The 22,642-nt window shown below is 28.2% G+C and overlaps 1 protein-coding gene across 2 annotated transcripts in view; it reads left to right on the forward strand.

Annotated features, from left to right (window-relative positions):
- Window positions 1-19,613, forward strand: part of LOC129960759 (GTP-binding protein 8-like) — a 30,173-nt gene extending 10,560 nt beyond the window's left edge. Inside the window, exons 3-7 of one of the 2 annotated variants that reach the window (XM_056074372.1) lie at window positions 556-654; window positions 1,064-1,191; window positions 13,271-13,370; window positions 13,496-13,617; window positions 18,241-19,613. In XM_056074372.1, coding sequence (XP_055930347.1) covers window positions 556-654; window positions 1,064-1,191; window positions 13,271-13,370; window positions 13,496-13,617; window positions 18,241-18,325 — 534 coding nt within the window. In that variant the 3' untranslated portion in view covers window positions 18,326-19,613. The remainder of the gene's footprint in view (window positions 1-555; window positions 655-1,063; window positions 1,192-13,270; window positions 13,371-13,495; window positions 13,618-18,240) is intronic. The other variant, XM_056074371.1, reaches the window with a different exon arrangement.
- The last annotated feature ends 3,029 nt before the right edge of the window (window positions 19,614-22,642 follow it).

Below are 22,642 nucleotides of genomic sequence, written 5' to 3' on the forward strand. Positions count from 1 at the left end.
TTAAATTGTGTATGTTTTTGCCCAAACTTTACAAAAAAAATTTTTTTTTGGTTTCAACTTATTAATGGTAAAAATAAAATTTAAATGTGAAATGTTAAGATATAAAGAATTTTTTTTAGAAAATTTTATTTTTTATTACAGTTAAAATATTTACTATAAAAAAATTATTAAAGTTCATATGTATAGTGTATTAAGCTTGCCATGTAATTATCTGGAATATAAATATGAGAATTTAATTGTGTTTAAATTTTAAATAATTATCATTCTATCTATAATTAAAGACCATGAAAATATTTGGTAAATTTGTGGTATCTTTTGTAACAACTTTTGCATTAAAATTGTTAGAAATAGCATTAATTTCTTTTGCACTAATGTATATTTGTTTTATAAATAAATAATTGTATTATTTGGTTTTGTTGAGGCAGAAGAATGCATAATGTTAAAAATTGCAGTTAAAAAAAATCTAAACAGTTTAATTTCTTTATCTTCTTTTTTCATAGAGATTATATGACAATTGTAATATTGTTCTACTGAACTTTATTTTTTTCTTTTTAGGTTACATTTATAGGCCGTAGTAATGTTGGAAAATCTTCTTTATTACGAGCTTTATTTGTTAGAGTTCCAGGATTAATCTTAAGAACGTCTAAAAAACCCGTAAGTTATGTTACTTATAAGTAACTGGAATTCTTTTCTTAAATTTCAAACTAATGAGTAATTTTGTAAATTCACTTTTTAAGTAATAACGTGAATTGTTTGCACCTAATGTGAAAATAAATTTTGTAATATTACTTGTAAGGAAGCTTATTTAAACAGTGTTTTGTTAATATGTTGAAATTTTGGAGTCCATAAATTTCAACTGCTTTATTAAGGAAGGTTGATGTTTTTAAAATGTTCTTCTATTTGGTTAAAATGTGTGACAGGCTTGAATATTTTGCTGATATATCTTTTCATTTAATTGTTTTTTTAATGGTAAATTTTGTTGTTTGATTATTTACTTATATTTAAGTGATGATTTTTTTTAATTCTTTGTAATTGATCCTGCTTATGGAAAACATTTTTTCAGGGTGAGCAAACAGTGAACTTTTTACAAGTAGGAAACAGTCTTTGCCTTGTTGATATGCCTGGATACGGATTTCGTCAAGCTGAGGGCTTCTTGAAAGCTGTTGAAGGCTACTTGAAAACTCGTAAAAAGTAATTGTCATAATAGGGAGTTACACTTGTGATAAAATCATTTATGATTTCTTTTATTTATCTCCTTCTACTTTTATATGAAGCTGTTTTGCAACCATTGTTGTGAATCACCTTAACTTTGCAGTGTAATATTTTTCATTTTTGTATATGACTGTTGATAAATTTGTATAATGAATTACTGAACTTTGGTGAAAACTAATGGGAGATGTGCCATCTTGATATATCTTGTACATGGTTGCCTGGACTTATAACCAGGTTCTGTTAGTACTGATGGATCACAAATGAAACTGGTTGTTAGTCGAATTTATATATATCAGCACTACTTTAATTCTAAAGAGTTATGAAATTTGTATATAGAACACATGAATGTATCCATGATCTATTGACAGTCTGTCAAAAGAGTATCCAAACATTACTTGTCATTCTAAAACTAATTGTGCTCTATAAAACTACAAATGACTACATCGTTAGAAATATACCATCTATCAACCTGTAAAATATTTTTGCATGCAAGGTCTTATATTTATTATTGTTCATTTTCATCAACATCTTTAAATTTAGATTTACACTAACTCAATTGTTTCGAATATTTATCCAAATCTTCCAGATTAAATTAGTTTGAATATATGTAATATTGAGTAAACGATTGAGTTATGAATAACTGAATTTTGGAATTCCCAATGTTAACTGAAGATTCCTTCTTTTTTCAAAATATTTGGGGTACAGTTCTTAAGTACAGTTCTTATTTTACAGTAAAATAATTAATGAACAGGGCAGAAATTTGAAAATGTGAAAGTATTATATAATTTGTATTAATTTTTAAATTCAGTATTAAAAACTTTTAAATAGTAACATGCAAATGATTTAATGCTAATTGCATGGGGTGACTTTAAAACATTGCTATTTCAAAGTTCTGTTGGAAATAGTTTTTATGATAAGTAGTTATAAACGGAAACTTTCATAAGAGTATATTATTTGTGTTCTTTGAAAGGCATCTATCTCATCTGAACTCTAAGATTCATTGGCAAGACAAAAAACAAAAACAAAAATCACTAAAATGATGCAAAAAAAAAAAAAAAATAGAACACGTCTTTAATTCTGTTACTTTAGACTAAGAGATGTATTAAAAAACGTAAGGCAAGAGCTTTCAAATTGTTATTTAATATTCCTTATAGTAGAAAAGTTAGGCATAAAAAATAAACAAATTTGTAAGAGTGATTTAAAGTATATGTTGTAAACTGGGCATGCAAATCAACTAAATTATACTAGTTATATTAGATAGTTATAGATATTTCAGAAAATAAATATTTATCTTTAATTTTTTAGCTGCTCCAAAAAAAAAAATCATTTCAACTTCTTTTATTTCATATAAATAAGAAAATATAGTTTAAAAAAGTTTTGATTATATAAAACAATATTCCTTGTAAATATTCTTTAAAAGTTATTATTATTAATTGGTAAATAAATGTACTTATACAGGCAAATATTACGAATTCTATTTTCGTGCTTCATCATTTAAAAATCATTTTTAGATTAAAATTACTGTAAAAAGGACTGAATAAAAACTTGAACATAGGAAAATATTCATAAGACTTATTTGCCCTATTTCCGCTCATTGAAACTGCTCCTAAATCAATCTTTCCTGCATGTCTCTAATTTAACTGTTTTAACAAAAAATTTATATCTAGAGTCTTCTTATTTTGCAGAATCTTTTGAAAAATTAAAAACTGACGATTGCTTTTGGAAAATTTGTAAATATAAATATGTAGATGTCCATTTATACAAATGCCGTTTTTCTATTTTTAACGATAGCTTATTGTCAAATTGAATTGCACGTTTTTCTTAATTTTTAGCTTTTATATATTATGAACATTAAAAAAAAGTTCAAATACTTTTTTGATGGACTGTTCATAGAATTATTGTGTGTATTATGAACAGTACATAATATACTCTTATGTTGTATGTGCTATACAACCTCAAGTTACATTTTATTTTGATATTTATTTTTCATGGCTCAAGTGTGGTTGGTCATAAGTTGTTTAGGTCCTATGTCAAGAAGATGCATAGCATAGAGTTATGGTCTTGCAGTTCTGTGTTCACAGATGTTGGCAATATGTTTTAATAGTATTAAGAAATAGGTTACGATACAAGGGTCTTAGCGGTATAGTAAAACGAGAGAGAGAGAGAGAGAGAGAGAGATTATGCTATAAGTTTTGTAGATTAGTTTATGTGCAGATTTTCTATTGGCTAGTAGTCCATTGCAGTTAGTCCGAAAAAATGGCAAATAGCAGAAGAATTTACAGTTTCTAAATTTTGATCAATCTCCTTTGATTTGAAGGTGAGAATCGTATAGTTCCCACTTTTGAGAGAGGAACTTCCTTCTTACCACCCCTTCGAAAAAGTCAAATCGTAAAACAGTTGTATTTCCCTTATAAAACAAGTTGCAACAAAGATATTTCATTAATGTAGGTAAGTAATTCTTTATAAATTATTTCATTAGGTTGAAAAGTGTGTCAGGCATAGTTTCTGGTTATAATACATACTCTTACTCAAAAAATAAGCAACAAATATTCATAGACAAGGTACCCATGCAAAACGGTGAGCAAACACACGATTTACATATAAGACAGAGGTTGCATCGCCGAATGCAAATGGGTAATCAAAATTAGCATAATCCCTCAATCACACCGTGACATCTCAAAAGGGGGCTTACTGGACATATGCTTTAATTCGCAAGCAGCGGTAATTCCGAGATAGCCAAAATGGAAAGCACTACAGAAGAAACTATTTGCACTTTGAAATGTGTTGGAGGACTGTCGATATGTTGCAAGCTGGTGCAAGACAATCTGCTGTTGCCGTAGAGCTGATTGTGCTTCGTAGTGCCATCCGTAGACTGTGGAACCATTATCACACCGATCAAAACGCCAATACAAGACATGGGTTTTAACGCCGTAGCGTCACCGCATCTTCAGATGATTGCTACCTGTTGCAATGTGCTGATGCCGGTGATCACTAACAACGCGACAGCTAGCATCACAGCTCTCAGCTACTGCAGGAAGGCCCATAAACCACCAAATTGTGTCGCGCAGACTGCATGAAAGCGGACTGTTCGCACGACGACCTGTCATTTGTGTGCTTTTGTCTCGTCGCACGTCAGAGCGCGGTTGCATTTGGCCCGTGAACTTCTCATTTAGACACTAGAGCAGTGGGGCCGCGTACTCTTTACGGATGAGTTGATTGAATATTCAAAAGGATTTCTGAAGGGCAAGGATATGGCAAGAGCCAGGGGCACACTATCGGCACCAAAAATTGTCGAAAGGACCATTACAGAAGTTGCGGTTTACTTGTCTGTTCAGGCAAAAAAATGAACACCCGAACCGACCTCCACGTGTTCGCTAAGGATTTCGTCATAGCTGTCCGACATTGCAACAAAATTCTACACAGCCCTCCCGCATAAAGCATGATTGGTGCGGAGTTATCTTGAGAGTGAAACCATTCCACAAATGTGATAGATTAACGGACCTGAATCCCATAGAGCATGTGTAGGACATGTTGAGAATGCGGATTGTTGGTGCGCAGTGTGCCGTCAGGGACCCTCTACGAGCTCCGACAAGCCTTATTACAGGAATGGACATTACTTTCATAACAAGGTAGCGGCATTATTGACAACATGCCTCGCCGTTGTCAAGCATGCATTTGAGCTAGAGGATATCAAGCCTGTTATTCGCATGGGGTTCCATTTCACATTCTGCAATTGTTCCCATTTACGAATTTGGGCTGTCGTGTCACGATAACCGTAATATATGTATTTTTGTTTCTTTTTGCTGTATTGTTTGATGTATGGTCTAGTAATGCCACACCTACCTTGTGTCCAATTTTTACGCATGTACTTTAAATAGTTTTTTTTTCTGAGTTTTATATTTATTGCTTATTTTTTGAGCAGGTGTGCATTTTATATAAAAACTTACATGGAAAATTTGATTTTTTTTATTTTTAAAGATTTTAATGAACTGCCAAATTTGACATGCAATAAATTAATAATAAACATTCGAAATGCCATATTGTTTTATATTTTGTTTTACCAATGTTGCTGATAAAAGCTTTTAAATTTAGCTTATGCTTAATTTAAAAAAAAAAAAAAAATTCTTTCAATTTTCGAAGGGAATATATGCAATAAAATTTAAATTCAAATCTTTACTAAACATCAAGCAACACATAACCTTCAGCAAATGAAAAGATTTGAAAAATGATAAAAAATTGATGATTAATGAGCATCAAAAGTGTAAAAAAATGTTTGGACTACATTTCAATATTTTTTTTATTTAAAAATAATATGACCATTACATTTTTAAAAACCTAATTAATTTAGAATAATGTAATGGCTTTACAATATGGCGCTTATCTTTCCTGACAAGTTCTGTTGCCTTGATGTTATTACAACTTTGGCCTATGAAGTTCTGTCACATACTAGTGCAATCCAGACTACAATCTTTGTTGCATCCGCAGGTAATTATAGATACTACGATGTAAAACGAAACGCTCGTTATTAGCAAAACTTTTTTGAAACTACCTGTAATTCATTGTGAACGATAACTTATTAAAAATTATTTTTCTTGAAGTTAACTTCATCTAGCGTCTTTACAATTTTACAGCTTTGGCGCCGACAGACATTCGATGCATTCGTCAAAACAGTCGTTAATTCATCGTCTTAATTCTTCTTAATGCAAGATGTGTGTGCAAGCGAAGCAGCACCAGAGGCCTGGTGTCTAATTTACAAACGTGATCGCCCACAATCTGATATATTATTTTAGACTGATTTTATTTTTAATTGAAAATTGGAAGATTATATTTCTTTCATAGTCTAATGTTGTATCACTTTGTCAAGGAGTTTACAAAGTATTGAGAGAGCTTGAAAAAAGTATTCAGTAAATTAATAGTGTAAATATATAAACAAATATGAATAATTATAAGACGCAAGTTTTTATTATGAAACAATTTATTTTATATGATAATAGATTTTATGAATTTTTTTAACAAATTTTGGTCTATAGATTTATTTGAAGGAATTTTAATTGTTTGCAACGTCATAAATTTCAAATTTACCGCTGTCTTTTAAAGAAAAGGGTGACATTAATTAATCCAAGCTTTCCTAATTTATATTTATTTGAATATGGCTGTTGACAAACAAATTATTTTTCATCAAGATTATGAAGGTAATCATGATATTAGAATAATAATGAGCAATTTTGAAAATTGAAAGGGGAACATTTTGTAATTTGAAGGCTATTTTGAAATGTATATAAAATTTAGACATTTCTCACTGAATTTAGAAAGATCATTCAACTTGTAAATTCAAAGTTCTGAAAAAATTTCTGAAATTTGATTCTACATCAATTTATTTGACTGATTTAGTTGAAAATTGTTTCTCTGTACTAGAAATGGTAAGAAAGGGTTTAAACACTGAAGATTAAAAATAATTTTTTATTTGAATCTTAGTAATTATTCTATGTCTATTTTGATGTTACATTTATGTATGCATTTTAACTAAATCCATTAGTGTGTTAAGGTAATGAAGTTTTTACTAGAGTATCATTATATACAATGTTTCCATATAAAACACACACACACAATGAAACTTTTTGACTAATATTGTATGCTAAAAATAGATTTTATGGATAGAAAAACTTTGAAATTTGACAGAAACTAGATTTCCAATAATTGGATTTTTGTTTTTGCTAATTATTAGTGAAATTTCCTTTTATCTTATGAATGAAGTAAAGAATTTGAAAGTTATTTTCGTAGAATCAATGAAGACTCGTTGTGCAGATATATTTAAGTAATAAGGCAATTTCAAAATGAATGCACGTTTATATATTGAATTAACCTAAATAAATTCGAATTTTAGACAATATTTTGGTGTTTGAATAGGAAATTCGAGGAACAAGGAAAAAATCGGATTGCTGAAGAATTTGCTTGAAAATTTTCCAATTATCTATAACTGAAAATAGAATGAGTTGTACAATTTATAGAGACTGAAAAAATACTTGGGTAACTTTTAATAATTCAAAGAAAATGGTGTTGATGGCATTTTTGTTTTCTGATATAAAAAACGTTAAATACGTATTTATTTCCCTTAAGGTGCATTGCAAGACTGGTATCCAAAACATTAGAAATAACTCTAACAGAATTTCGAATTTTCTTCTGTTAGCTCCAGTTTTAACATTTTCATTATGTCCATAACTTGATTTGAATCTGTGTCACTTGTTTATTTCTCGCCAGGAAGTAACGTTTTATAAAAGAAAGCTTGGCCGTTTTTAATTTTGGTGTATATACAATTCGAAACATTGTTATTGGTTAAAAACATCAAAGACGATTCTTGTTTATTAAAAATTATGTATGATTTATTTTAAATATTTCTCAGCTGATTTTTTAAAAAAAAAATCGACATTTGTTTCCATGTTAAAATTACGAATTGTCATGCAATTGTTTCCTAGAACCCTCTTACGCTGATTAATCGCATTGATTATGTGATTTGACATGTGCCGACTCTATAGAAACGATAGATATTTGAAAGAGTAACGTAAGCTGTCTACTCATCTATTGAAGAATAACGTATGTTTAAATATACATTTAAAAAATAGATTTAGGCAAGTGTTATCATTTAGGCAAGTATTATCATTACATGTAACAGAATTTTCATTTTCTGCGCGCAACAAACAGGGTTTTGCCCCTTCGTAGATGCTACCAAGTTTTCCTTTCTGTAATTAAATTATTTCCATCAAATTTCAGTACTTATTTCACAAAATAACAATTTGAGAAATAAAATTGCACTTTCTTTTTTACATTGTAATCAAATTTATTCGCATGTCATTTGTATACAGAATAAAATATCAATATTCCCTTAAAATATTTTCGGCTGATGACCAAAATATACCGACTGGGAAAAAAACTGGAGTGGAGTTTTTCTAATGGGTATGTAGTTATTCTCAATTCGCTGCTTCTCTCAAAAACTGGTATTATCTTATGCAGCTGTGCCAGATGCCTAGTGAGGAGAGATCTTTCATATAAATAAAAACGATTACTGATTCAATAATGCTTCCACTTTCCTGTAGTGTATTTCGTTTTATTAAATTTCTTTTTTCTCAATCTAGCATGTTTATTGCTCCAAACCACAGCATACTGCATTTTTCATTTACCTCACTAACATGTTGGGTTCGAACCGCAGTACCACATATTAAGAACTCTACTCCTGAAACCTCACCTTTGTATAACATCTTCCAGCACTTTTAAGGGTTTTCATTAGAGCTTCGTCGCCATGTCTAACGCAATGCCGCACCTGTTCTTGCTCAAACTGCGAATCGTAGAATAGCTTTCGTGAATAAATTAATGATATTCCTCCCTTATTCTTTCCATGTATACTCATATCTTGGAAGTATGGTTCATAAACCTTGGCATAAAGGAAATGTTTTGTTGCGCAAAGCATTCCTCCAGTGAAAATTTTAATTATCCGTACATTTTTTTCTCATAATATATAGTGCTTAGAGTACTAATTCTAAGTACTGGTGTCATACTTGAGGTGTTTTCCCTCGTTGATGGAATCCACCTTCAAAATTTTTTATTTTAACTTTGTTCTCACCCGATCTTTTTCCATGCATTCAAATGACAGTGAATTGCGTCCTAGTACAGAGGAGATAAGTCATTTACATTTGAAATGTCCATTCCATCAATTATTATTAGTACTGAAATAGGCCTCAAAGTTGTACAATGTGCTGGATAGCTCTTTCATGAGCATGTCCTGAAAGCATGTGAAAGATTGATATTTCTGTCGCGCGATTTCCTGTTGCTCAGAAATTCCACTATTCTTCATTATGAAGCCAATTGATTATCGGTAAGTATGCTCAACGTTATGCCCCTCCCTCCTCGCCATCCTAACTTGATAATATTTGAAAACTTTTCGTTTGCGTTAAACTTTTTTGTATTTTCCCGCTGGAGCCAGAATTATAACATACCGTATCCTATTGATATAGTTTTTATAAAAAGAAAATGATATAAATAATAATAGAACAGTTGCTTTATTCAGCATTATGCGGATAAGAAAAAAATTGTAATGATTACAATATTTCAAAATAAAAAAATATATATATTGTTTTGAAATGTACAGGGTTTGTATCGCCATTAAAAATCCTTAAAAATTGCTTATTTTTGATGATCCCTATTAAAGAGCCTTAAAAGTGCTTTTTTTAAAATTATTATTCAGGTGGATTTCTTTTTCTGATTGGGGGGGGGATTCCATTTCACCAGGTAGATCTACCCAATCGTACACTTTATTTATTTTGCGGTGTTCGATCTTTCAATGTTTATCGAAATTAATAGAATCCGGAGTTCGGTGGAAAAGATTTTATTTCAATTTAGGGAAGTACTGATAGAATGAGGAAAATATATCCTTTTAATTTACTCGACTCTTCTTTCAACTCCTTTTGTTTGTTTTGACGGGGGGGGGGGGGTCTTTTTGCTGATAATTTTATGTATTTGAATAAAACCACTATTATTAACTTTTAAAAGTGAATCAGTCTTTTTCTACATGTGATTACTTGTTTTTAGTGATTTAGTGACTCACCATTATTGAATTACTTAAATATTTTTGTACAAAAGTTTAGAACTTTTTAATTATATATCGGAAAATGTGTATTTCATTCATTGTGGACTTCCAAAAGTGAATGTACCAATTGAGTCAAAGCTTCCAAAAGCGAAAGTAAGGCAAAATGTTTATGATGCTCTGAAGTTATTTATTCTTCCCAAAATATGCCAAACATAAATTAATGCCAATAAAATTCCTTTTTTGCTTTTTCGTATACAAACTATTCAAAGAGAAAGAAATGTGATTGCCAAAAAATTCGAACTCATGATTTTGCCCAATTTTCTTGATTCAAATCTTTGAATAAAACGTTTTTTTGAATTATGTCTGTCTGTGAACAAGATAACACAAAAAACCTTTGAGCTGGAATTTCTTAACATCAAATTTACAGATTTCTTTTAAATTTTAAACAAAATCATTTCAACGAAGATTGTGTGTGTGTGTGTGTGCGTGCGTGCGTGCGTGTGTGTGCGTGCGTGTGTGCGTGTGTGTGTGTGTGTGTGTGTGTGTGTGTGTGTGTGTGTGTGTGTGTGTGTGTGTGTGTGTGTGTGTGTGTGTGTGTGTGTGTGTGTGTGTGTGTGTGTGTGTGTGTGTGTGTGTGTGTGTGATCTTTCGAGTACAGAAGAATACGATAACTTCAAAACGCAAAGCATTACATGGGTAAAATTTTCCTCGCAGTTTTAGTATCTGAAGTATGCAAACATGTCAAAATTTTCAACCAAATCCATGAGCGAATTGTCCATCTATCGGTCTTTATGTCCGTATGCAAATAAATACTGTTGACAGAAAAACGAAACAACTTAGGTAAATAAAATTTGGTAAGTAATCTTGTTTCTGAAATTGCAGCTCTGTTACAAATTTTGGGTTCAGTTGGCCAACCCAAAGTTTATGAGCATACTCGTAGTTCTTTTTACTATACTGGGCCTCAGAAAATAAAAAGCTGTGTACTCTTGGCTTTCACAATCTTGCCCAAGCTTCCTATTTTTTATGTAGGGAGGGAGAAAGGGGAGTTTGATAATATCTTTCTTAGTGAGTATGAGATGATGTATTGTAGAGACATTTTCAGCTGGTTTCGTATGTGTTACATGACGTATTAAGCCATTTTTTCTAATATATCATAGTGATCATCCACTTTTGGCTTTTTATGCATAAACGTAGCGAGTAGGCTTCTAATTGCTGCACTGGGAAAGTGAAACAAAACAGTACAGCTTTTCGATTGTTAACTAAATATTTTTTTTAATATTTCAAGTTTTGCAGTTCAATGAAAATCTTTATTTTTCTCACTTTTAAAATAAAAAGGAATTGGTATAATTTTTTCATATGTAACTTTTTTATGTATGAAATATATTATTTCAGGAAAGCAAAACAAACTTTAATCTGATAAAATAATTTATAGAAAAGTTGTTTATCTATATTTACTTAAAACCATAGTTGTAACTTGTTTCATAAGCAAAAGATAACTATTTTACGTGCTTTTTTTTTAGCTTTCTGAGGGGGGCGTTACTATCCCTCAAAGGTAGGAACTTTTCGTATCTCATTTCCTTGTTGCCAAAAAAGTATTTGGCCAAAGTTTAAAAAACTGTATAAATTTTTTTCCTAGTTTACTTAATTGCAATGGACTACAGACGCGTTATACTAAACGTAGTGAATTTGACTTATTCTACCAAAAGAAAAAGGATAGTAGAAGCACCTATATGGGTCATAAAACAGTATAGAAACTTTATCGTATCTCTAATCATTTGCAAGTTATGGTTGGTAAAATAAAAATGACACAAATCGAGAAAAAAAATTCAAATTTGAAAAGTTTTTGATATAAAGTAAATAAGCTCATATTTCAAAAGGGCAGGGGTAATTCTTTGAGATGATACGATTATCTTCAGGATACCTGGATTTAAAGTCGAGCTACAAGCGTTTAAACTTTGGCGAAATGAAAAATTGAATTGTCGCCAAAATATTTAATTCTGAATACCACAGACATGTTTTAGCTATAAGCAGTCAAATTTACCAAAAACTTGTTCATTAAATCAGCTTTAAAATGAGCTTAATATAAATTATTTCGGTGTTCTAATTTAGGAAGCAAGGGGTTCACCGCATAGAAGTTGCCGCTTTAAGAGACTTGAGCAGTTGTTCACGGAAGTTCGGAAGCGAACACTGACATATAACGGATATGGAGGCTACCAATTTCAGCAGCTGTTAAAAGTTCAATGCATCTGACCGAATGCATACGTGCTTCATTAAGATGAGGAATATCTCACTGTTTTTTTTTTAATTTAATTTTTTGTTTTTGTTTAAAAATGCTATTTTTCTTATTTCGCTTTAAAAACTTTCATTTTTGTAATTAATTAAAATAGCAAGCTGAATGTGGACAGCAAATTAAAATCAGGAGCGACAATGCGCCCATGCTAGTTTTCTTTTTTGAAAAATGCAGATTTTAGTGGTGCACTGCAAACCAAAGATTAAATTTCTCCTAAATTAAAGCACTGATATAGTTTATTATAGGCTCAATCGAAAGCTGATTTAATGAATAAGTGTTTAGTAAATTTGATTGATTGTAGCTGGAACGCTATTTGCGGCATCCAATATTAAATATCTTGGCAACAATTCGATTTTGCATTTCGCCAAAATTTCGGCCCTTGTTGCTCGACTTTAAATTCATATTCCTGACGACAATGATGCCAATTTCTCGTATTTCCCTTGCAGTTTTGAAATATGGGCTTATTTTGTGAGAAGGTCTGTTAAATACTTTTCATATTTGGATTTTTTTTCTTGAATTGTAACTTATTTATTCGATTCACCATAATTTTCAAATGGTCAGAGATAGAACATGATTGTTGTATTGCTTTATGATCCACTTGGATTCTTCTGTCACCTTCTTTCGTTTGTTGGATTAGATCAAACTCTTCCTGTGTATTCCATGCTTTACTTTTCCATGCAGGTAAATGTTGCTGTCATTTGTTTAAAATATATATCATGACCAAGCAGCATTAACTGATATTCATACTAGGAAGCAGCACAAATATATCTTAAACTTCTACATCTCCATCACAGCTGATGAAGACTATAGATTTTGTGTGATAGTAACCAAAAATCATTGCATCATTTGCCAGACTCGAGAATAGAACATATCAATAGTACAAGAAACCTTACAATACGAAAATTTTTATTTTGATGAGTATTTAAATAATCAAATTTGAAAATTAATATTGAAAACGTGACAGTTAAAACATCTCTTACATCTTTATACGTTGCTTTTATTCTTTTTTCGAAATCTTTATGCAAATTTTAAACATTTTATATGTACTTATATTTTATGATAGCATTAAAATGTATTGATCTAAATGAATATATTTTACGATCCATTTATATTTGTTTCTTTTTTTTTCTCGTACTGAACAATTTTTGTAAAAATTATTTATTTCTTAAACCGTTTTGTTTTTTATTTAGCTTAAAAAGGACATTTTTGCTAGTGGATGGTAAAGTTGGTTTTCAAAAGTGGGATGAAGTAGCTTTAGATATGTTAGAAGAATTTAATATTCCATATGGTGTAAGTTCATTCCTTATTTTTCTCCATTTTTTTTTCATTATTAACTTTTAAATGTGAATAATTCATTAAAATTTTTTCTGTTTTAGAATAAATTCAAAATTTAGCTTACATTTTTAATGTTTCAGCTTGTCATGACAAAAATTGACAAAGCTATACCATCCCAAAGACTCAGGAATATGTTATATCTTCAACAGATTAGAAATAAATACACATCTGCAAGTTGTTTTCCTCAGCCTTTTATGATTAGGTATGCTTACCATTTTTTCTGAACTATTTGATGTTTTCTATGCTTTAGACAATTTATGTTAATTTATAAAAATTTGTCTTTAATAAAGTTTATTTTTGTAATAAAATATTATATATTCTTTATATACATTTAATTAATACATTTAATTTAATGCATATAATTCTCTATATACATTTAATAATCCCTTTATAATTTATTTTCTTCAGTTAATTTTTTGTCTGCTAATTAAAAATCAATTGGATTAATTAAATATTGAGGTAAAAGTAGACTAAAGCAGATGAAAATCCATTTATAAATTAATTATATTTGAACTGATTTCTTAGAGCTAAAACGAGAAATTTTTCTAACATTTTTGAGTTACATCTGATCACCGACAATCATTTGAATTTATATTTAATTAATGTTTTCATTATCACATATTTTTCATGTTTTATCTTATCAAATTTGATTTGCAAATACTGTCATAAGTTTACTATATAATGTAAAAATATCGAATGAATATTTTTTTTTATATAAAATGTTCTCAATACGAGTTAATTAAGAATGTAAATTTAGTTTTTAAAACTACATTCTTTATTTTCTGAATCCCATGCTGGAAAGTTTGTGTAATTTTGCTTCAAGCCTGAATTCTAACTACTCTATTTAAAATATTCTGTCTGTAATTTCATTTAAATTTTGTTTAAATATGCAATTTGAAATTCATGTTTTGATTCTTATGAATTCTTATTAGAATAAATTTTACAATTTATTAATATTAATCTAGAAATGTTGTAGAACTTAGTAGTTAATTCGTAAAATAAAAAATAAATCGTAAAATAATCTAATAAAATTATTTTTAATGCATCATTCTACTAATTTTCCCAATTTTGGCTTACACATAAAATTATTTATTTTTCCTTTTAAGTTATTTTGAAAGTGATAAATAAAAGTGATTCTTGATGTTTAAATATGTTATATGGATGCACGTAACTCCAAAAATAATTTGATCATTGTACTGATTTATTATTAAAGAGACATAAAGGCGTTTAATTGAATATTATGGAATAAATTAACTAATAATATTGCCTTATTGAACATTTACGAAGTTTTTATTATTTATTCCCAATTTGTTTTCGCTCTCTTTATAATAGTTTGATATTGATATGTGATGTCGGTTGCATATTGAATGAATATTTTTTTTTGTGTGTGTGTGCTGTGCAGAATCGTTTACCTTGTGTGAATCATTAACCAATTATTTTCAGCATTGTTTTTAAAATAGATTTGAAAGGGTCGTTTAAGTTATTCAAGCCTAGAACAACTACGAGTATCTCTTTTTCTCTTTGCTAATAAATCTCTCTCTCTCTCTCATCTCTTTCGCTTTTCCTTTTTTTTTTTTTTTTTTTTTTTTTTTACTGGCCCAGATCCTCCCTGAAAGAAATCTGAATGCCAAGCACATTTTCCATATAGAATCGCAAAGCTAATTTGTAAACTTTTGCCTTAAGATTGTTTTTAAAGATTTAGTTAATGTTGAATCCTTTTATGCTAATGGCAGAATATTTATGAATTTTTTTAAAAAATCAGAATTATGTTCATTACGTAATTCTTCACATGTTTCTTTTGCATAGTTTTGTATTTTTGCAGTTAGTGAAATTTCGCTTCAAATCTGCAAAATTTCTTTTTGTCCTTATTGATGGAGCAGATTATATTATTTCTAAAGCGATCTAATATTCTTTTACCACACAGAAAAAAGAAAAGCTAATATAATTAATTTTTACTTATAAATGTGTGTATATTAATTCGTGAACATTATCTTTAAGATGTAAAATGGATTTTTGAAGAAATATTATAATTTTCAAAAGTCTGATATTGTTCAGATTGCATATAATTCGATCATTTTGAATATATTGTTCAGAAAGGTAAACATTAAATTCTTAAATCTTTGTCAGAAATAACTTTTCTTTTAAAACATTCTCCCATGCTTGATCTATATGGAGCTAAATGCTTCTTGTTTCTCACAGTGTGTAATGATAAAAAAGGAAATAGTAATTATTTAGACATTAGTGTGAAGTTTGCTACGTAATTGTTGACTTTATAAACTTGATTCATGAAAATCAAATATTATTTTTATGAGGTCCCTTGAATATTGCTTAGAGTAATAAAATAATCAAAAATCCTAAAGTACTTGGAACAAATTCCGAAGAAAATTCATCTTAAATTAGATTTCTAGCTAATGAAAAGTGAGAAGAGTACTGTTCTTTTAAAGAAGGAAAAAAATATTTTATTAATAAAATGGAGTTTGCAAATAATGATGCTGATTTTTATCTTAAAATTATCACCTATGAAATTCGAAGGTAGTTGTAATATTTTTTGATATGACATTTACATTACATCGAGTGTTTTTTTTTAATAGAAAGATTCATCAATAAATAAAAAGGATCGAATACCTTTAAATTTCAACTTAATATTTTAAGATAGCCTTTCGTCAAAATATTAGACTATTCTTTAATTCATTCATGTATTTAATATTCATTATTCTTTTATAAGAATATTTATTCATTCTTTGATAAACCAATTTTTGAAAATAAATTTTTATATTCTTATGTGATAAATTGAGTATTTCTCCAAATTGTTAATTGTGAAAGTTTCCTTTCTAATATATAACATAATTGCAAAATAGTCATCAGCTTTTGAGGCATGTCTTTTAAAAAAATATTAATTTCAGTCTTCAGTTCTCATGTTAAGTGGTGAAAAAGCATATGTTGATTTTTTTTTATTTTTTATTTACATACTTTGCCATGTGAGCAAATGTAAATTGATTCTGAAACTAAGATGTAAAAGTTAGAGAGATTTAATTTCCTTGTCTTGTATCTCAAAATAGAGACTATTGTGTAAAAGACCCTTTGCGTTGTAAAATATTTGAAATTTTTATTGCTTATTTCAGTGCATTGAGGATTTCGAAGAATATCTTGACAAATATGGATGAATAATCGGAACATTATGTGTTGGTGTCATTTAAGTAGATTTTTTTTTTTTTTTTTTTTTTTTTTTTTTTTTGTGAAAGAAAAATGTCCTGGGAGACCAACTGTTTCATAACATTTTGCCGATAGGTAGAGACTCTTATGTGTTTCCACAGAAATCAACATTACGCGCTAGTTATGAGCAGCAGTTTTCGCATCCAAACATTTAAAAGAATTTATACCACCCATTAAATATGAAAACATATTATATACAGTTCCTGTTGCAAATGAAGTCCCATGATGGTACCAAACTTCTATGTTTCTGGGGAGCATTGTTCTATCGTGAAAGGACATCCTTGCGACTATTCAAATAACAAAGAGAAATATTTCCGTTTTTACGAGGTATTATCGGCGGTTTCCATAGCTGTAAAACTTTTTAAATATAACGAGGTTAAGCATGACAATTATTTTTATTTATCTTATATTTATGTATGGAAGTAATTAACTTTGATTTCTAGTTTGGTGATTCAGTTATTTATTTGCTTCTGCTTATTGCTCTTGAACTCTTTGGGAAACTATTTTAATAATATTAAATCATTTATCTAATATGCATTCAAAAGATGTACAGTTTTTGTTTCATTTTCATATTCCTTCTAGATTTTTCGCATGACTTATTTAGAATGCCCTCCAAAAGACTGAAAACGGCGGTATTCGGAACCCTTTTTAATTTTGCTGTATATTTAAAAACTGTTCGACAAAAATAATTAAAATTGGCATCAAAGTTTTCATTTCATAATCATAATTTTGACTAGCAAATAAAATAAATAAAAATTATGAAGTGTTATCTGAAAAATTCGTTAGGTTTAATACGTTTCATGCAGCAGTTTAATGCAAAAAGGATTACTGTTTTAGATCGTTTATATATAGAGATATATCGAAAGATGGAGACTTTATTTCTTCATTGGGAGTTGCAAATCTCAAGTGTTCTGAAGCAATCGATTGCTTCTTTGAAATGACTAGGCTATATATATTATCGAGCTAATTTAATCTGGAGGATTTGAATTTATATTCATAACTATGTGTTGTCATTTGAAGTGACAAAAATTGTATGAATTTTAATATAAAATGCCTTGCTTAAATCAGAATTGTGTGATAATAGTATGTCTAATAATTAGTTCGTGGAAATAAGCAACATTTGGTAACTTTTTTAGATGGTTTGTATACGATCCTTATTTTAATGTTGCTCACAATTCATTGATAGTGAATGTGTAATGTTTCTGAAAACGGTGTTATTATTATCACAAAAATGACTGAGAATTCTAAATTAATTTGATTATCAAATGATCAATATCAATGTTGATTTAAAGAACTAAAGTTTGAATTCAGATCAATGAAAAATTTTTAAATTTGCTTTTCAGCTTATTGATAAGTATTAGCAGTAAAAAGAAAGTTATGATTAAAAAGGCTCAGCTATTTTTCTAAGAAGTAAATTTAAAATTATCATTTTATTGTAATGTTGCTTTATTTAGAAAAAGTATCCACCAATTTGTAAAAATATTTTTATTTGTATAAGTAGACTTTGTTACTTCTGTGCAAGCTGTTTTGTAAAGTAAAATATTTTTGAAATATTTCAAAATAAGTTCATCTGTATTTTTTTATTTTTTATTTTTATTGTACATGCCTTTAGTTCCATTACTGGTGAAGGAATTGCATACTTGCAGGCCTACATTGCTCATCTAACAGGAAATCTAATGCTTGAAGGATCTTCTTAAGAAGTTAATTGATGTTAACTGCTGAATCTTCGTATCGAGTTGATTTAATGAAGATTCATGTCTTTATAAATATTTATGAATGTAAACAATATTTTGTTCTGAAGAAATTACAAGTGTACTTTGTGTATAGCCTTATTTTTCTTATCTTATTTATGAAATCTCCCTGTGTAATTACTATTGCAGTTTCTGAACAGTTTTTTTCTTGTAACTATGAATATTGCTTAAAAATTTTGCTGAATTTAATTCAAAAGAAAATAATTTTAAGAGGTATTTTATCTGAACATCCGATCTGAAGGTGTAGGATCATTACAATTGGAATCCAGATTAAACACTGTGAATAATTGTTATCAATTTTATGATTCAAGAAAAAGCAAATTAGAAATTATAGTATCGGATGATGAGCATGGTATTTTCCGTGTAGTCACATGCTATTTAAAAAGCATCTATTATTCAGTTAATTTTAGTAAAACAATTATTTTGATTGAACATTGAGTGAAAAGGTTCGATCTTGTTTCTGTTTGGTTCTCTACTATGATCATTTCAAAGAAATCACATTTTTTCTCTTGATAAATTTCTTAAATAAATGTTTCGTGTAGGGCTCGCCCGATGGTAGCTTTGTTTTTAGGAGTTTTTGAAATTTATTTCTTTGTACAAAAAATCTTTTAATGCCTTTATTTTTCTAATTTTATATTTTGTTCTGTGTTCCAGTATTTAATTTTATGTTTTGTTCTTTGTTCCAGTATGTAATTATATGTATAAATTCTAGTTTATAATTTTATATTTTATTGCTATGTGTTCATTAAACATGCTGGATTTGTTTCATTTCGATAATTCTTGGTAACTCTCTTCATTATGACTATTACTTTCTTGAATGTGTTTCTAAAATGGATTTTTTTAAACAGCTCGTATAATTCCTGTTTACAAAGTTTGGGGCAGTTCATTGTTGTACATATAAATGTTAAAAACTTATGTGTTTGCATGATGCGAAGTGATTTTCAAATTTAAATGAAAATTATGTTTCTGTGGTATTAATTTTATATTGTTCAATATTTGATGGATTGATGTTTATGTATATTGGATAATTGGTGGGTTTTAAATAGATTGCTTTTTTATGTTGCTGTTAATTGTTTCATTTTTTCAGTATATATATATATATAATATTGATAAATGGGCTACTAAAATTATTTTTGTTGCTGATTGCATGTGGCAATCCTCCATTTTTCAGACTTTAATTTTTAGAATTTACTTTTATCAGTATTGTACATAAATCCAGAATTTTGATTTCAAATTTACATAAAATTTTAAGTAGAATATTTAAACTATTTAATATTCTACTTGTAATTTAATTAAATTTGATCTAAATAATTGCCTTTATTTTGAATATTTATGAATTATAATTAATCTTTAAGAATTGAAAAATCTTTTTTAAAAGCATTTTTTTTTAATTTAATGTTTTTTCTCATATTATATTGATTGTATGTAAAATTTCTCATTTGATTGCTGCAGTCTAAAATTATTTATCCTTGGATTTTGGCAAAAAATTTAAGTATTTTGTATTTCATTATTTATCGATTGTGTGTGTGTATAGAGGCAACTTTTCCGTGTGGAATTGAATTATTTTTCTTCATTGTGAATTATATTTTTTGCTTTAAAAGGATTAAATAAAAAAATATCATTAAAATCTTACCCGCCATGGTCATCAAACCGCAAATTTGTTGCTCTTGAATAATTTAAATATATTAAGGAATAAAAAATGTTTATAAAACATTTTTATTTTCTGTGATGTTAGTTCTAGAATTTATGGTATTTTGTGTGATGTGTATCAGTTATGAAATGCTTTCACTTTAAAAATTTGAAAATTGTAACCATTTAAGAGGTTTTTATGTTTTGTAAAGTATCTCATTTATTTTAAAGATAAAGAGTTTGATGAATTTGTCATAACTCTAAAAGTTGAATTCATTTGTGTTACTTGGAATCATTCATATATTTATTTTGAACATTTTTTGCAAATATAATCCTTTTATTACATATATTTTCAAGAAGTTGCTTATGGTTTTATTCCCAATCACTGTGATATATTTATTTTCATTGCCTATTTTATTTTTGTTGAAGCAATTTTTTAAATGTTATTTTTATTTGATTATATATTTGTTATATTTAACATACATTTATAAATAGATATTTTTTATGTACACATTAAGAGTATGTTTTGAATAAAATAATCAATTAGTTTAATTCTATTATTTTTCTTTTCATGGAATTCGCATTTTCCATATTCCTTAATTATTGAAATTGATGCTTAATTATATATATATAATATAATATATTGCTTACATTTTTATTGCTTTGCGCTTATTCGCAACATTGTCGGTATTAGTAGATTGTTAAAAATATAATTTTTGAAAATGATAAAAACGTTCTTGTTTGACCATGGCACCCTAAATACTTGTTAGTGTGTCATAACTCCATGAATACCAGAATAACAAAAGATTACAAGCAATTTTAATGCCGAATCATAAATTCAAACATTTGCAGTAACAAAAGCACGTAAATTATTATCTCAAATTAAGTTGGGGTGTATATTTAATTTAAATTAAATGCATTATTTAGTTTAGTAACAAATCACTGTTGTATAAAATACAATAATGGGAATTATGAAAAAAAAAAAAAACTTATTTTAAATTACTTTTTTGTGAAATATAAATGCAATGGAACTTTTTCTAAATCAATGCTGATGGGATCACATTAAAAATTCTTTATACAAAAACTGGAATTAAGATTAATAAATATAATTCTTTTATAAATGCCTTTATTAGTGCTTTGAAAAGGAAGTATATATTGTTAAAAACCAGGTGGTCAAAACAAAAAAATTTTTAAGCGACGGGCGTGCAATAAAAAAATTTATTTCTAACGTTTTTTTTTTTTTTTTCCCTTCTTTTTTTATTATTTGATCTCCAGATTTTTTAAAAAATTAAAAATCACTATTCCTTTTTCGTGTATTAATAAAAGCTTTTTTATATTTATTATTTTATTGATTTTTTTTTGTGATGTTCATTATAGATTTAAGAAAACATATAAAATGCCTAAGCTTTATCGTGGAATCATATGTTGCTAGTCTGATTCTGTAAAGCCGTATTCGCACTCTCTCAAATGGATCGGCTATCATTAAATTATCCCCATATTCTAAATAATTATGTGATATTTGACTATGGAGAAAGTTACCTTCTGTTAATATCGTAAATTTCAAAGAGTAAAATATTTTAATTTGTACATAAATTATATATTTAAAATTTCATTGAAATATTAAATTCTCTAGTTCACATTATCGATTTTTTTAAAAAAAATTCTAAACTTAAATCTTTCAGTTCTTATCTTCTCATATTATTCTTAATTTTTTACTTTTAATAATTTTTTATTAAAAATATGGATGTCAAAACAAAACCTTAAATCTTGAGATTTTGATTGGATGACTTTAAGTTTAATTTTTTGACTTTTGGAATTTTCATCGACTTTATAAAATATATTTTTAGTGAATGTCCGGAATTTCTTCCATATATTTTCATTATGTCTTAATTTCTTTATAATATTGCTAGACTTTCGATAAAAAATTTTACTTTTTACTAAACTAGTAAAAACGCCTTTAAAGTTTTTTTTTTTTAAATCTCTTTATTCTTTAATGTACTGCAGAGAATGTACAAGTCTAGCCTATGGGAGCACTTTTTTACAGGATTTTTGTTAAAACTTTTTTTTTTTATCGTTATTCTATTGTTGATTTACGGCATATTTTTAAAAAAATTTGCCTGTTTTTTATATTTTTCTCGTGCCTACGTTTAATTATGCGGTACTAACAAATATATTTTTATTTGAGGACAAAGTGACTATCTGTGAGCATTTTTCAAAATTTTTTTGACTGAAATTTTTTTTCTTGATGAAGAACTGGCTGCCGAACAAAAAAATTTATCTGGCATCGAGCGGAAAGAGGATTTTCAGACGCTTACAGAAGACAGATTTTTTTCCTAATAAGTGTAATTCGGTTTCAAGTGTGGAAGCTGACAGCTATGGTGTAGCTTTGCCCGAGTTCGATTATTCTAATGACAGCAATGGTCCTATGAACAGGCTTATGAATCGCAGAAAATGGGAATCTTTGGAAATGCTTTTGCTTTCACTCTTTTATATATTAGTGTTCATTAAAAAATTGCCCTTAATATAAATTGACAAAAAAAAAAATCCAATCATCTTTTTGAGCATTTTATTGTCGATGGTGTAATCATTTTATTAAGTTCCTGAGACTAATGGATTTGCAGCCTAAACTATTGT

This window comes from Argiope bruennichi, chromosome X2 (genome assembly GCF_947563725.1).
Source record: "Argiope bruennichi chromosome X2, qqArgBrue1.1, whole genome shotgun sequence".
In the NCBI taxonomy this organism is placed as follows: domain Eukaryota; kingdom Metazoa; phylum Arthropoda; class Arachnida; order Araneae; family Araneidae; genus Argiope; species Argiope bruennichi.